The sequence below is a fragment of the Lissotriton vulgaris genome, unplaced genomic scaffold (genome assembly GCF_964263255.1).
Source record: "Lissotriton vulgaris unplaced genomic scaffold, aLisVul1.2 SCAFFOLD_2483, whole genome shotgun sequence".
Taxonomy (NCBI): Eukaryota; Metazoa; Chordata; class Amphibia; order Caudata; family Salamandridae; genus Lissotriton; species Lissotriton vulgaris.
Genome location: NW_028245567.1, coordinates 327511 through 344842, shown reverse-complemented (window position 1 = coordinate 344842; position 17332 = coordinate 327511). Strand labels below are relative to the sequence as shown.

General features: G+C 47.7%; 1 protein-coding gene across 1 annotated transcript; it reads left to right on the top strand.

The window, feature by feature from the left end:
• The first annotated feature begins 4336 nt into the window (after positions 1–4336).
• LOC147666343 (dynein regulatory complex protein 8-like) lies at positions 4337–17003 on the top strand. Its single transcript, XM_086949112.1, has 4 exons — positions 4337–4422; positions 10038–10080; positions 10168–10234; positions 13339–17003. The coding sequence occupies exons 1-4, from the start codon at positions 4397–4399 to the stop codon at positions 13452–13454; spliced, it is 252 nt and encodes an 83-aa protein (XP_086805238.1). The 5' UTR covers positions 4337–4396; the 3' UTR covers positions 13455–17003.
• Positions 17004–17332: the final 329 nt, after the last annotated feature.

Genomic DNA, 17332 nt, shown 5'->3' with positions numbered 1-17332 from the left:
GCCGATCTATTCTCCCTCACGCCCGGGGTCACCCCCTGGTGCCTCCACGATGTCGACACCGGGGATAGTCCCCCTATCCGGCACAGGGCCTACAGAGTTCCCGATCGGGTACTCGCCTGCATCCAATCGGAGGTCTCCAAGATGCTGGCCCTAGGAGTAATCGAACCCTCCGACAGTCCCTGGGCCAGTCCGGTCGTGCTGGTCCCCAAGGCCGCTGCCCCTGGCGTCGCCCCAGAACTCAGATTTTGTGTGGACTACCGAGGCTTGAACGCCGTCACCCGAACAGACGCTCACCCCATCCCCCAAGCTGATGAATTGATCGACCGTCTGGGGGCCGCCCGCTACCTGAGCATCTTTGACTTGACCGCGGGCTATTGGCAGATCGGCCTCACCCCAGGCGCCCAGGAACAATCCGCCTTCTCCACCCCGGATGGCCACTACCACTTCAAAGTGATGCCCTTCGGAATGAAAAACGCCCCGCCACCTTCCAGAGGCTCGTGAACAAAGTATTGGCGGGGCTGGAGGAGTTCAGTGCCGCCTATCTGGACGATATTGCTGTGTACAGTCTCCACTGGGCAGAACACCTCCAACACCTCCGGGAGGTCCTGACCGCCCTCCGGCGGGCAGGACTAACAATCAAGGCCAGCAAGTGCCAAATCGGCCAAGGGTCCGTGACCTACCTGGGGCACCAGGTAGGAAGTGGCCAGGTGGCCCCTCTCCAACTCAAGATTGCAGCCATCCGGGCTTGGGAGCCCCCGGTCACCCAAACAGAGGTCCGAGCCTTCCTGGGGCTCACTGGATACTACCGGCGCTTCGTGAAGGGCTATGGCAGCATTGTGGGGCCCCTCACAGAACTCACGTCCAAGAAGAACCCCCCAAAAGTACACTGGACCCCTGAGTGTCAGGCCGCCTTTGAGAACCTCAAGTCCGCAATGTGCACCGCCCCAGTGCTCCAAGCCCCCGACTACAGCCGGGAATTTATAGTACAGACAGATGCCTCCGATCACGGCGTTGGGGCCGTCCTCTCCCAAATCAACACAGAGGGAGTTGACCAGCCAGTGGCCTTCATCAGCCGACGCCTGCTGGCCCGAGAACAGCGCTGGAGCACCATAGAGTGAGAGGCCTTCGCCGTGGTGTGGGCCCTCAAGAAGCTCCGGCCCTATCTCTTCGGTACCCACTTCCGGGTGCAAACAGACCACCGACCTCTGCAATGGCTGATGCAGATGCGGGGAGAGAATCCGAAGCTGTTGCGTTGGTCCATCTCCCTGCAAGGGATGGACTTCACTGTGGAGCATCGCCCAGGCCAAGACCACGCCAACGCAGATGGCCTGTCCCGCTTCTTCCGCCTCGGCGAGGAGATTACCCAAGAGGATGGGTGACTCTCCCTGCCTTCAGCTGGGGGGGACGCATGTTGGACAGGCCTCGTGGCATGCCCGACCCCTCCCCGTATGGCGGGTCTCGGACTACTGCTACCCCTGTTCCCCGGACAAGAACCACACCTGCAGCCCTCTGGGTCAACTCCCAGCTCTTCCCCGACGGAACCCAGACTCGTAACCACAACATTCTCGGCTGGCCCGGGCCCTTTCCCGAACCACCGTCCCCGGCCCAGCCGCCATCTTGGACCCGCCACGACCAGGCCTCGTGGCCTCGTGTCGACCTCAGCCTCAGGCCCAACCAAGCCACGACATCGAAGCACCATCATCCACCCAGGGGGTAAAGAGACCACTTGGCGAGTCAATGGAAGAAGGAGTGTCGATGGCTCCCCTCCGCCTGGTTTTGATCGCCCCCAGCCTCCCTGGGCGCTGGCTCCACCCCCCTGCTGGGTGTCTGGACTCCCTCATCCCGGACCCCCGACCTCCAAGTGCGAGGGCCCGGACATCAAAGGGCGCCAGACCTATAACTGGGGTAGCTCCAGAGCAGGAAGGCAGTTGTATCCTGGAGTCGAGAGACACCGAGACAAACTCATCTTTGAAGGCCTGCTGGCGCTGCCGCGGCTCATCCTCGTGAACCATCTTTGAAGGCCTGCTGGCGCTGCCGCGGCTCATCCTCGTGAACCATCTTTGAAGGCCTGCTGGCGCTGCCGTGGCTCATCTACGTGAACCATCTTTGAAGGCCTGCTGGCGCTGCCGCGGCTCATCCTCGTGAACCATCTTTGAAGTCCTGCTGGCGCTGCCGCGGCTCATCCTCGTGAACCATCTTTGAAGGCCTGCTGGCGCTGCCGCGGCTCATCCTCGTGAACCATCCTTGAAGGCCTGCTGGCGCTGCCGCGGCTCATCTTCGTAAACCATCCTTGAAGGCCTGCTGGCGCTGCCGCGGTCCCTACTTACGAACCCTCCAGCTCGAGGATTGAGAGCTATACACCAGCTACCCCTGTACCGGACCGGTACTGAGACTGTCCCGCTACCCCCTTTCCCCCAGAGACTAGAATTGAAGGGATCATCGTATCCTGGTCCTGCTGTATCGTCAAGTTTAACCTGCCTAAGAATACCGATAAAAGTGTACAGAACCTATCTTTGTGTGGCATCCATCTGTGTGGGGGTAGTTGCTCGCCGGACGATCTAAGGAGAGGGCCCTCGCCAGGAGGCCCCTCCCCCTTTCTCGGCCGACCCTCCGGGTCTTCGTCTAACAGATTTCATGAATGAGGTGGATAGGGTAATTCAGGTGGAGTGATGTGTTTCTCAACTGAAGACGCCTCTTATCATCTTTACTTTATGATGATTCAACTATCATGCATTTTCACGACCTTTTTATAGAGGGTTTGAGATGCAAAAGTAGGTGGGGGCTTCTTTATCGAAAGAGTGTGTTAGGCTATGACGCCACACCCTCCTGGTAATCACCAAGACCTTAACTACATGGACCGAGACATTGTTTTGATAGTGACACAAAGACATGCCCAGTTGATGCACGAGTCATCTAAAGTTATGGCATTTCCAAGCTACACAACTTGTGTGGAAGCGGCGTAATCATTGAAAGATGTAAAAAAAAAATGCGTCATGAAGCTGGACAACATACAGCGCTTCAAGGGATACATAGTCATTTTCCAGAGCATCAAACTACTTAATATTTGGATTTACCCGTAAACTGACATTATCATGCACTTTGCTCACGGTTGTTCAGAATAATAAACAAGCTGATTTGCAGTGTTTCCTGCTGCCACATCTTTAATGCAATTGTTGTACTATTGTTGAAATTGTCAATAAATTTAGTTTTTAAAGAAGTGATAAAAGATGTGCACGAATTCCTGATAACAGGTAATTTTATAGAAATAAAAAATTACTGTTAAGATCACTGCATGCAAATTTGCTGAGAAGGATTTTTATTGAGCCCACAGCAATGGGAAACATCCATCTATTTTATGGAAAGTCAGCAACAGATCTCTCTCACATAAACACAAACATTGCACCCCCATATTGCTTTAAAGGTTTTAATGACATAGACGTAAAAGACAGTCCACAACACTTACATAATTGATCAACTGTAATAAGTAGAAGACAAAATGAAGACAATAAAAAAATACCTTAGAACAAGAAATGTTTGCTACCCATGTGAACTACTAACAACACTTTCCCTTTGTTCAGGTTTCTTTTGATAATTTAAAGGGATATTGGAGACTCATTTTTGAGAAAACACTCCACCAAGAAGTTTCTTAATTAATTTATGAGAGAAGGAGCGCCAACAACGCTGCTTTACATTTTGTGAAATTTTCAAAAATACTAAGGAAAACAATAGTTAATCTAGGGGACTGTTACATCCTGAATGATGACGGGTGCTGTTGATTGTTTTTACAGACACCTCAGTCATACAGGCGCTAGAGAAGGTCTATGTATTCACAAATTTGATGTGAAGTGGAGAAATGTGTATTTTTCCGCTTCACCTTTTCAGATTCCTTCTTATATGATATTTATTTGTAGTGCTTATTTGATTTTTATTGAAGTTTACACTCTATCAAAACAAAATAAAAAATAGTCGAGAAAACTAATGCTCAAGTGCCAACATTTTCCAAATTTTTAACCAGATACATTTAAGTCAAAGACAGTGAAGAAAACGATGGCTTTTTAAATGACCACTTTTACATTTTCCTTCCTATAGCTCATACTTGAAATCTGTCAGAGGCATCGATTTTACATTGATTCTGTTTTCCTCTTTCGCTGTTTCACTTCCCATTGCGGTCAATGCCTCGCCGTTCTGGAATATCAGAAATGTAAATAGCGTAATGCTGTGGTGTATTTTATATGTACAATGTCTATAGATGCCATGGGCTCTTGACCAAGATTATCAGGATGCCAGCTGATAGAAATTATATGTTTTATTGGTCCTCATTAAAGAGCTTTTTCTTTCTCAGGTTGAAGAAGAAGAACCTACTGGTTTCATCCATTTTGAAAAATTTCTTCCAACGATGACGAAAGTGTTGCTAGAAAGAAGGTAAATTTCAAAATTGCGGTTATGGTGACAACATATGCAGTGAAAAATAAAACTCCAACATATACAGCACAGCATCCGCTTATTGCATTCCAAGCTACCATTATAATAACAATGTTTTAAACTGTAACCTAAACTCTCCCCACCCTCTGTGCTCCGGTCTATGCGTCTGGTCCCCTTAGCCAGAGGGCTACCGTCATTGACCTTCATTTTGTCCCCATTTGACACATTCAGGCATTTCCTGACCCATTGATGCCACCCGGTCCTCCCGACCTGTGGGCTCATCGCTCTGCGTTTGCCACTAGCTTACTCTTTTGTCCAGTGGGCCCTTCATGGGTGTCTGACCTCGGGAGGGTCTTTTAAGGCCTGTATCATGGCTCCCCAAGAGGTCAGGTCCTCCGCCAGCTTCTTATCATGTCGTATCTTTCTCATATGCACTTCCTCCGCTCCCGCCCCCTCTAGCTAGCATGAAGCTGAGCAGCACAAACTTCCTACTGAGTTTCTACTTGCTCTTACAAGGGAGTACAGACATTGCTTAATCAGAAGGGGGATGGCCCAGCCCGCTGCCCCGTTGGTTTGAGTCAGCACCTCTTCCTAATATCTTGTGATAACTGGGCAGTTCCACTCCACATGAAATAAGCAGCCCCACTCCCGCATCGCACATATCCCAAGTCCCTACCTGGATGTATCTTATGTAGTAGCCTGGGGAGAGGTAAGCCAAGTGTATGGAATTATACTGCACCAGCTTGAATCATGCATTTATCAACACCTCATGGACTCCACCATGTATTTTATGCCATTCCTTAGATGTAATAGGGTCATCGCTAACACGTCAGCGACACCACTCATTTATCCGCTCTGAGGGCCCTATACAATTGTGTGATAAGCTTCCGACCCACCGCCATTGAGAGCATGGTGACCATTGTTTTTGTGGGTTCAGGGACCCTCGGGTAACGAGTGCCAGATTTGGCTGTAGCTGCTATTTTTGTGTCCTGCACAAAAAAACTGCCCCAGGCCCAACCCAAACACCTTGAACGCGTCTTGCATAGTGGTGAATCTGGCTGCAGGATAGTGGTCAGACAGCTCTGTGCACACACTGTCTCGCCAGCATCCGACAGACATTGTCTGAGCTATCTGATCAAGTAGCCAAACTATCCATATATCTAAATCTGGTGCGTTTGGGATTCTTCGCATCACTTTCTGGACTGCCGTCTCTCAGAGCTGGCACACCATTCATATCACGTGTGACAAGAACTCAGGGACTTGCTTGTCTCTCATCAGCAGGCCCCCGAGATTGAACTCAGCATATGTGCCGTCTCGTAAAGTCTTCTCCCAATTTCCTCCCTCATCAATTAGAGTTAGCAGATAATAGAGTTCAAGGTCGGGTACCTACACCGCCCCCTTTTTCCATTTCAGATTGAGTGTGTTCATTCCCACCCTACATCTCTTCCCGGCACAGAGGACTTCCACCAATAGCCGATCCAATTCTCGGAACGCACACCACGGCATCTCATACATGGTGCCCTGGAGCACATACAGGCATCTGGGTAGCACCACCAATATGGCCACAGTGATTTTCCCCTTCAGGGATCATTTTAGCGAATTCCAGAAGGCTCTGGAGGGTTGGAGATTATGGATAACTCCACCTAGATTCAGATCATGGCTCTCCAGAAGCTATGTGCATCCCAGGTATTTAACGCTCTCTACTTTTCAGAGTTACCCCACCTCCGGGAGAGATGCTTGGGTATCTCCCTTAGCTACCCCAGTCGGAACAAGGCTAGTTTTGAGTGATCAACGTTGAGTCCCGATATTACTTCGAATTCCCCCATGGTTTTCAGCAGGATCAGGATGGATGTGGCAGGCTGTCGCAAGTATATCAATGCATTGTCCGCATAGAGCGAGACTACATGAACTGTCCTGCCAACTGGGATTCCCCAGCCATGCAAGACCCAACAGAGCTTACACGACAAGGGCTCTATCGCCAGGGCAAACCGGGGAAACAGTGAGACCCCTGCCATCTCACCCTCTGGCGATTGATTGCAGGAGAAACACATTTCCCAGACCGAACACGTGCCATCAGCCTCTTATAGAGCAATTTGATCCACTAAATGAAATAGTTTCCCAGCACCATTCTCTGCAGTACAATCCATACATACTCCCAACTCACAGAATCAAAGGCCTATTCTATATCTAGGATGGCTAGTGTATACTGGTCATTCTCTAAGCAAGGGGTGTGCATGACATGCTCTAAACGCCACAGATTGCACAGTATGTTTCGGTATGGAATGAGTACCGACTGGTCCACATAGAGGTCCACTTAGATGTGGTAAGTGCATCAGCAGGCGCTGCTAAGGCCTTTATCTGAAGACCTTCTGATCCACATTCCCCATTGAGAGTGGGTGGTAGTAGGCCGCCTCTATCGGATCTTTCCCTGGTTTTGGCACCAAGACTATGAGGGGTTCCCTTACGAAGTCCGGGAGTACTCCCCTTCTCCAGAGCCTCTGCATAGACTAGCAACAGCTTATCTGTTAGGGCGCCAGTGAAGGCTTTATAGAATTCGGTTGGGAGACCCCCGCCTCCTGGTGTACTCGCAGTTTTTAGGGAGTCTACCGCTCTGAGGAGTTCCTGTTCGGTCAGTGGCACACCGATATCTCCTCAGCATTTTCCTACTCCTTGGCTGATTCCTTGTTCTGAAGGCTCTTGATTTCTGTGGCTGCCTCCAGTGGCTTGAAGACAGATCTGTAACTTAGAAGTGGGTGCTGCCTGTGAGCGATCTACAGTGCTTGTGGGATGCAGTTGGTGATATGACCACATGAGTGTGTCTCAGTGGGATGATGACTGCGTCTGTTTTATTACTGGGCTGCCATCTTACTGTCTAGTGAATGGATTGTTTGGCGCAGATGGCATGGACACATAGTAACCCCATTGCTAAGCTGGTCTAAAATCTGCCAGTATGGTGGCACTAAGGTATGGACAGCAGGCCTCAGTGCACTTTCAAAGTCGAAAAACCAGCCGCTAATAGTAAAGAAATGGGGCAATAAGTGGAGGGAAATCTGCACAAAGCCTGTTTCTTTACGGAAGGGCAGTCTTGTAGGCTGATTAGTGCAGTTCCTGTATGGCTAATCTATGAAAGCCTCATTTTAATTTCATTTCAGTGCCCTTTTTAGGACTCCCTTGCTGCCAAGAATATGGAGATTCACCAATCCTGGGAGTAGGAGGCGAAGGTCCGGAGCCCAAGCCACCACACTGTGTTTGTGGCCCAGTGATTCCATACTTTTTCAATAGCTTAATGAAATCTAGGGCTACCCTATGGGTTGGGTATTAGTAGAAGTTGTTAATAGTGAGGGATTTCATAGATTATTTCGAACCAACAACGTGGCCTATTCATAAAGGTACATGTTCACATGAGTAAATCTACACATTTAAATGTACTCTTACACTTTAAAGTAGCATTACTACTTTTGGCTACTCACCATTTAAAAGTGTAAAGGCACTAAAAAGTGCAGGCTTGCATCTCCCCATTCCCTGAATTAGAGGGTTGAATCAGTAAAAACATCATATACAACTATAAAGTTACTACTAGTGGTAACTTTAAGATGATATTTGACCTTCTGAGCACTTAGTTGAATAACAGCTTGCCCATATCAAATACACTGGAGTCCTGAAGGAGAAAATAGCCTTGATTAAAATGGTGGTACTACCTCTCTGTTTGTATGGCTTGCAAGGCACCATGTATGAAATACCCCAAGGGTTTTCCACAAACTAGATTGTCTCCTGCTTGAGCCTCTGTGACGTGGGAAACGATGTCGTGTAGGCATGGTCACACTTAAATTAGAGTGAGTGGAGGGGGCATGTAGGTACCAGCTCTCTGGTGTCCCAATTACAACACGTTGTCTATTGGTTCGATGATGAACAAAACTGGGAGCCATCGCTACTGTCGAGCACTTACAGTGATGGCGATTTAGGATTCCTATTTCTCCGTGGTAACAGAACGCCTGGGACTCTACCTTGTGTGATCAAACTGGTCTGCTTGCTCCTGGGAATGGGCAGTGTGGGGGTGCTCCATAGTGCGCCTTACGCACCAGACATAGAGGCCAGGAAGATCCACCCTTTTGCACCATTAGCCCTGTTGATGGCTGGGTCGATTTATTACATTACCCAATGCTGTTTAAACTTTTCATTTGGAAAGCGGCCTGTTCCTTCTATATGCCAAAATAGAAGCTTCTGTACGGGAGATATAGATGGGATTTCCTGAGGTCCTGGAACCCACACAAACAGTTGTTACTTTACTGACAATGAGGCGAGGCCGAAGGCTTATCACCGACATATACTGTGCCCGAATAGACAGGCCCCAACACCCCCTAAAGATGGAAGGCAAGTGGTGCCAAATGTGCAAATTCCCTATCACATCTTCGGAATGGGCCAAGATACACAGAGGGGTTCAGGAAGTGCCTGTAAATTCACGATTCAAACGTATCCAATAGAAAATTATCCATATTGCTTAATAGTAGTTAAAGCACACAAAGGGAGCATTGTGGTTCACTGACCAGCTCCAAATATTCTCATCCCAGTGCAGTATGAATTATTCGACCTGTAGTACGCAATAACATGCGGACCATTTTTGAATGGGTCAAAAAATGCATGTGGATACCTATTGCAGTTGAATAAGGGGCCCTTTCCCAATCATATTTACCACCTGTTTTTAGCGGGTGGTAAATGGAAGCATGGGGCAAGGTGTTGTCCATGGCAGGGAGATGCTCAATGCTGAATGGGGATTCTGTAGGAGAGGGCCAGGTGGGGGTCGTATTGCTCCTATGCCCACAGCCCCTGATCAGATTCATTTTCGATTTTGGAAAAATAGGGCCCATGTTCCCAAACTCATTACTCCGAAGCAGGGCCGGCTTTAGCGCTGGTGGCGCCCAGTGCGATAATCATTTTAGGCACCTCCACACACCATGACTGCCTCCTCAGATTCTCTGACTACCACCAGGCAAAAATACCCCTCATCTCTCCAATCATAATCTATTGCTAAACACATTGCCCCACCGTGTCAGCACCACGTGCAGCCGCAAGTGTTCCCAAGTGCAGCTACTCTGGACCACTTGTGACAGGTCACAAGTCCTAAAAAAAGAAGTGGGGGGACGCTGTCACCGGAAGTGACGTCACGACAGGAAGTGACATCACAAATGGTGGCTCCACTCTCATCACAGAGAGGCCAAAAAGGTGAAATCCAGCTGTTTGGCAGGGGGACGGCGTCCCCCCTGTAAAATAAGTGCGGGGACGCCGGCCACCCGCGTGGTACCCCGACTCGAGCCCTGACTTGTGATCGGCTAAAGCGGTGTTCCCCCATGGAGAGACAGCTCTGGCTCGATTTGTAATCGAGCCTTAAGAGGAACGGAGTGACCATAACATTAACTTTATGGTTTTCAACCTTGACTTCATACTGTTTCCCAGAGCTAAAAGGTTGGCTACCCAATCACTAGAATCCTAAACAAATATGGGATTTTCTTCTTTCAGATATTTATGAGTCATATTTATTAAGTTGTTGATCACTGAATGAATCCTTGTTTTGAAATAAATCAGTGTATTAAATCAAATCCTTTCTTTCAATATTTCAGATACAGGCCAGTTTCAGAAGATGTTCTTATCCGAGCATTTGAGGTTTGCATACACTGATATATAATCTCATTGAATTTAAAGTTATTATAAATATTGCAATGCCTTTACAGTACATATCACTTTTTTAAGGTTTTGGATCAACAAAAAAAGGGATTCCTTACCAGAGAGGAGCTAACTAAATATATGACTCAGGAAGGTAAGAGTCTGAAACTAATTAAAGAGAGCACCCTTTTTATGTTTGCTTTATTTTTTCTTCGATTAAAGATCTTGGAAGTATAAATACAATGCTTTTTTAAATTTGAATTCTTAGTCTCTTACCCCCCCCCCCCCCCCCCCCCCCCATCACAAGTGTCTGTTAATTCCGATGGGCCCGGTGACGGGAGTTACTGGGACTATCACAATTATGACTATAGCAGGGACACTGGTGCTCTTTGGTTACTTTCAGAGATTCAGCAGCAGGCAATGTCTCTGTGGGGGGGGAGGGGGGAGAGTGCAACAAGATGATATGCAGAAATTAGCACTTTAAGCCAGAATGCTGCATGTTATTCCGCAAAAACGCAACCCCAGTTATTTCCTCACTCAAACATTACCAGGACCCTGCTAATGGTACATTCCGAGAAAAAAAGAAAATTTACAGGTCACTCTCAATGAGGGCATAATTACCAGAGGTCACGCTATACTCATGTAGTCTTAAAAAATTCGATTTTGTATGGCCAATTCTTGGAAATGTTTCCCAGAAAACTAATGGTCAAAAAGCTATGACAGTGACTCCCACCCTGAAAACTTTAAGATGTCTGTTTACAACAATGGATGCAAAGTGAAATTGTTTTTTAAGTAAAATATTTGGCGGGTATTTTTATTTGTGTGAAAATTGTTAATTGCACTTCACCTTGGATTGAATGCCAGTTCAGAGGTCCCAGAACGTTTCTTCATAAGAAACCTAGCAGTCATTATACTATTATTATGGCTCATGCCACAGCAGCCACGTCCTGAGCGAAAAAGCATGGCTATCCCTCACTTAGATCTTATATTACTCTAGATTTCCCAAAATTGACGTGACCTAGCATGTCCAGGCTTAGAAGCCTCTGGATAAACTGATGGACTGTTGTGAGTGTCAGCAAATATCCTCCACTAAACCTGTTGAGGAACCTTTATACGTAGGGATTCCGGTTATCGGTTTAAACTGATAAAACTTGATAAAGGTCCAAAAACCAAAAATGTTTGAGTTCTGTTTCAACTGGAGTCCACCGAGTTTCAGGGTCCAAACATAATAAACAGACAAACAACACAATTAATAATTTTTTGACTCTCAAACACCTCTATTTATGCTTATTGCAAAGAGGGCTCCAACAGTGGGGGAGACGGACTGTGAGTATTAGTCTCAATCATGCCTGCCTTACTCTAACTTGAAAATGGAGCATATCTTCTTGCAAGTGGGCCGCAGAGTCATGGACCCCTGAATCCTGTCCAGGTAGAAAGGGGTTTTGACACATTCCATGAGGCTAACTGTTATGCTAACAGGTAACAGAAGGCATGGCCTACAAGGTTGCCACCTGAGCGGATGCTCACAACATGCACCATCCTCCAGTAGATCGCCTCCAGCATCTTTCACTTTTAGAACGCCTGTAGAGTCGTCACATTTTAAAGACCGCTGATATCCATCCGCACAGGGCTTCTATGACTATTAATGGAGTCTTGGAATCTCCCACTCCTGCTGACATGGCACTGGAAAGAAGCCTGTCTGCAGAGGCTTAACAGGTGTCTGTGCTTGGTGAGGATGTGAAGCACTGGACTGACCTTCAAAAAAGTAAAATTGGGGATGGGTTACTAAGCGTAGGTGTACATGGAACGTTATTACAGCAATACCACCATTAAGCCATGTTTTGAAGTTCTACATAATTACTTTGATCTTCTCCTGTACCAGGAACATTTTCCTACCTTATCGAAAGCGCCTTAGATCCCATACGACCACGATCGTACCCTATACTTTACAGTCTCTAACAAGTCTCGTCATTCTGGAAAATCATTCTCAACAACTTCCAACTAGTCTTTTCCTAAAAGGAAGTCGTCTGTACCAGAGGCTGGTCTACATCCTCTATCTTCAGGCAGAAAGTACTCACACACAAACTCCCATTGCCAGAATGTAGTCTGTGTGGCACATCACTACCCGTTGCGATGCCTGGATGTCACAATGAGTAATCCTACAGCATTCAGTGTCTTAGGCATGGTGGCAACACCATAATGTAAACTAAAAAATAAAATGCACCGGAAAGGGACTGAGTTCACTGAAATGTGTTAATGTAGTAATCAGAACATTCTGTAGTCAAGTTGATGATTTGGACTTCTGTGCAGGGCCTGGTTTAGAATTAGTTGCTACGGGAAGACCATCAGATGTGTTCTGGAGACGGTAAATGCTCTGTTGAAGGATCTTCCAGTGTTTGGAATCCTTCAGGAAGATTTACCACTTCTTTCACCAACCGGCTGGAATTTTCCAATTCCTTCTCCAGATCCAGAATTGCAGAAATGTGCATGCCAACAAATGCTGCATTTTGTTGCTCTGCAAGCAGCCGGCACTCAGTGAAGTTCTCTTAATTCGTCATATGCAGCCCGTGCAGGTAAGAGCAGTGGGCTGGTGGGGCCGAGTGGGGGGGGGCGGGTTTAGACAGACGATGAGGGAAAATAAATTATTTATTTAATTTTCCTCATGGTCGTCTGTCGAATTCCCTCCCAACCTAGCCCCACCGCTCCTACCTGCACGGGCCCCAGCTGTAATTTGTACAATTCAAAATATATTGGGACTTATGTTTTTTAAGTACTAACAGTAGAGCTTTTATAGTACTCTTATACATGCTCTTACATGCCTTTGTGAATTGACTGATAATATGTAAAATGCAAATACAATGGAAGCACTCATGGAAACTTCATATACAAGTAGAAAGAACTGTGCCCTTTTTGAACATTTACTAATAGCGTGTTGGACGCTTCTGGGATTCACAAAGACATGAAAAAGACGGTGTAAAAAAATACTCCTGTAGTACTACTTCGCATACTCATAAAAAATGTTGTGCTTCAGCTCCTTGTGTTATAAAAATGTTTAGTGGCAATTGATGTTAATTTAAAAACTGCCTCTGCTCGTGAAAATCCAAATTTGAGGATAGCTATTATTCATATGGTGCATTATACAGACCTTTTCCTCTGCCATGTTATGATGCAATGAGTTGCAACGAGTTACGCCTGCAGAACAGGTTGCACAGAACCACGTTGTGTAGACAATGACGCAACCTTTCTGCCTTTTTGCAGGGGAGCCTTTCACCCAGGAGGAGATGGAAGAGATGATTTCTGCTGCTGTTGATCCCGAAAAAAACATTGTTCTCTACAAGGAGTACGTTTCCAGCCTGGTGGTGGAGCAGCGCTAGACGGGCTGTACCATTTAATTGTGAAAAGGGCGGTGCGTGTAAAACTGTAGGTGTTTACCATGGGCTTGTTGTTTTAAGCAGGTTGAGTTTGTATCGCCGTGAAAGCGTCTGGTTGGGAAACCCAGCAGGAGAGTGTTTGCACAGCTGCTCGGTGAAACCTCAGGGTAATTAAATATTAAGAGAAACAAAAGTTATATTGTAAAGCTTGTGTTTGCCGTCACGTGACTATTACCTCAGACAGGCAAACAACAGTTGGAAGTGCCAGGTACTAGGACACATGCCTAGTTTTCTGCATCTACATCAGTAGTGGAGCAAGGATGCAATGGGCCCTGGTGAAAGCAATGCAAATTTACCCCTTGATTGTTGTTGCGGTAGTAAAAACACTGATTATCCAGTGGCGGTGGTGACATTTTAAAGTGGTGGGCGTAAAGGTTTAAGACGAGTGACCTGTAGCGAGCAAGCATAGCGAGAGAGCCTGAGTGTCATGAGGAAGGTTCAGAGGGGTTCTCCCCCTGGGAAATTTTTGACAAGGGGGGTGGCTCTACCAGGGCTCTGGGCCCTGGTGCCATTGCACCAACTGCACCAATGGCAGCTACGCCCCTGATCTACTTGTACCGTGCCCTCCTATTCCCCTGAAAGAATTCCACTGTTGTATACCAACATTTTTGACCAAAATGTCAAACAAAAAGTTCGATTTGTAATCTTGACTGCCAGGCTGTCGCACTGACTTGCATTCATGTTGCAACCCTGTTGCTGTATCACCTTCTAACCGTAAAAGTCAGATTTTTTTTATGAGCTGCGCTACGAGAACCGTCACATGGATTGGCCTGTGTGGTGGCACTCCTATTAACGGTTCAATTGAATCATATTAGTAAGGCAACTACACGTTTTATAAGAAACAACCCATATGAGTGCTGTATGCTCCTCCATATGTAGGTATTGTGGGGCATTTTTGTAAGTATAGCGGTGGGCTAGTGCTGAGGGGAGTTGCCTATTTCTGATTGCCCCAGTCTTCTCCTTTTGACTCACTGGGTGTGTCAGGCCAGGGGTTTGGTGTGTAATGAGGTATCTCTTGCTGTCTATGGCATGACCAACTTCTAAGGCATACCGGAACAAAGGAGAGGACATGGTTCAACAAGAAGAGATGAATGGCCCCTAGCTCTTTGCACCCAGAGCTGGCCTTTGCTCAGATTGCGCCCTGAGCCCAACCAAATCTGTCCCCCCCTTCTACTCTCCCTCTTTCATTGTCTATGATTGAAAGTTTGGGGCGAGTAGGAGGAAGGTGAGGGAGGGAGATTAAGAAGTGCCATGAAAAGAAAGGCAACTAAAATCAGAGGGAGCACCAGCAGCCTTAAGAATTAGGGTTTAAACACACTTTTCTTTGGACCTAAGTTGTGGGGAGACTGCTGCGGGGAGCTCTGGCACCCCGCTTGAGGTCAGTGACCTAGTCTTGGGCCCAGCTCGTACATGCTAAAGGCTGGCCATGCTTTCACCCATGGGGGTCAGCAGACAATGGCTTCCCAATGAAGTTCCAGGGAAGGGCGCTATCAGTCCCTGCCTGTGCTTGGGCAGATGTTTATGGGTGGGCACCTCCCCATTGCCATCCACTACTCGACAATCTCCAAATCGCTCCTCAAACTAATCCTTTGAACGGGTCATAATCCAAGAAGGAGGAAGCACAGTCCTGTCCTTACTTCTCCAACGTCCAGTCCAACGTCGCCCCAAAGCGGGCCGCAAAGACACGCGCTATATCTTTGGACCGGGGTAGACAGGCCGCACCAGACCCTCTCAGCTGTCCATAAAGCAACACCGTCACTGAGCCTGCCTCAGGCCCCCGGTTCACGCTAAACTGTCCCTGACCTGCTTCTGCAGAAGACCTGTGGGCACTAGTGTGACACCACACCCATCTGCCTGGACCCCCATTGTGAAAGACCTTACCCCCAGCCATACCATGTAGCGCGAGGGCGGGCCAGACACAAGAAACCGTTACCAGCACCCACATAGTAAACCTGACCACCATTTCCTAACAGCCCAATGGTCCCCTTTGCAGCCTGTGATAGCAAACTCCCCCAGTGCTCCCAGGTCACGCCCACCACTGCAGAAAAAGCCTCTTGAATTTCTTGCGCCAAAACCTTGCCTCTGTCCTGTGCAGTACCTCCCTCGCTCCCCAGCATGTGCTGTGTCTCCAGCCTTTCTCCACTCCTAATTCGCCCGCAAAACATTATTGGAGCTGACGGGTTGCGTATCAGATGGCTGCCTTGCTTCCTGTCCTGCCCTTGTGTCCACTTCCTGACAAGTCCATCGGCAGGCCCAGAGACATGCTGGCTCCGCCCGCAGTATCGTCAGTGCTGCTTACCCATGCATGGACAAGAGGTGTCACCGCACTGCACCCTCTCACTGCGCACACACCGAGATGCCCTGCACCGGTGGTGGGGCGCATCTCCTGAACTCGGGCCCCCACTGCTGCACTACCAGGCACCTGAACAAAGACAAAAGGTGAGGGCCTAAATCTGGGATGCGCAGCACAACCCAGAGCGCGGCCATTGCTACTCCTAGAAAAGGCCCTCGCAACCCTGGAGCGGGCCCACACCCCACGTGCCGGTGCCGTCATATACTGCAACAAACCTGATCCTGCCCCCGAAGCAACAGAAGCACCCGGGCCGGCCGCAGACACACTCCTCACCCTCCCGATGTGCGCTGTGGCATTCCGGCTTGAGAAGACTGGCCTGCCACGTTGCCCGCTACACCCCTCCTTACTGTCACACTTCCCCTCCTCACCATCTTTACTGGTGACCCACAGTCCATTACAGTGGCCTCTACCCCCCCCCCCTTGCTGGAGCGCCAGCAGGACCGGGCCACACGCTCGATTCCCTCAGAGGCCCCCACCGCCAGGAGGTCAGCTACCGGCCTCCTGCAGTACCAATAAAGCTGGACGAATCTCAGCATTTCCTATGCCAGACATTGTTATGCAGCTCAGCTGAACCTTACACAAAATCACCACTACTAAAAGCTCTAACTGTCTCTATGCCAAACTGGAGCGTACCCAAACAAAATGACGGAATACCACACTATAAAAACCTATGAGACCCTGCCTCCACACCCCCAGGACCAATCGCTATGCCCCTCGACTTCGTACCCCACCGCCCGCCCGAAAATTCCAGGCGGGTAGGGCATTCTGACCACCCCTGCCCCCCACCCCAACCATCATAAAAATGTGAAACTATTAATGTAGTGGCGCAATGCCTACGTCGGATTTTACAATGTTCAGGCGCGACATCATAGATATCCTGTAAGTTAGTTGCAAGGATGACATATTGTGATTATTTGTTGCTTTTCGAAAGGCAGTTTATATATGTTGTCTGTGCCATAGTGCTGATTAACAAAGATATACATGCAGTCTTGTCTTCCCGTGGCATTTTAACAATGGTATTTACCTGTAAGTGCACTATTTATATTTAATTGACTGTTTTTTTTCTATGTATTTCATGGCAAATACACATTGTACATTGGGAATACATTGAATAAACCATTATTATTTGTTTCTATCCACTCTGTATTACTGTGTTTTTTTTTTAATTAATCAACAGAGACATATTTTGATTAGTGTTTACTTTTCCATTAATTCAAGGAAGGTAAAAAAATTCACTTGTTAGCTCGGGAGTGGAAAGTGTCATATAGTTGATTCCCACAACCCCTTCAACTTTAGTTTCGCCTCATGCTAAGGGTACTCTTAGTATTTTGTGGTGCAGGAGTGCATCAATAGAAAGAACAATGCAATTAAAGAATAAATAATCTAAATCTCAACCCAGTTTGTCAAAAATTAAGGTGTACTAATTAACCAATAGCCACAAAGACGATAAAGTTTAATGGAAAAAGAT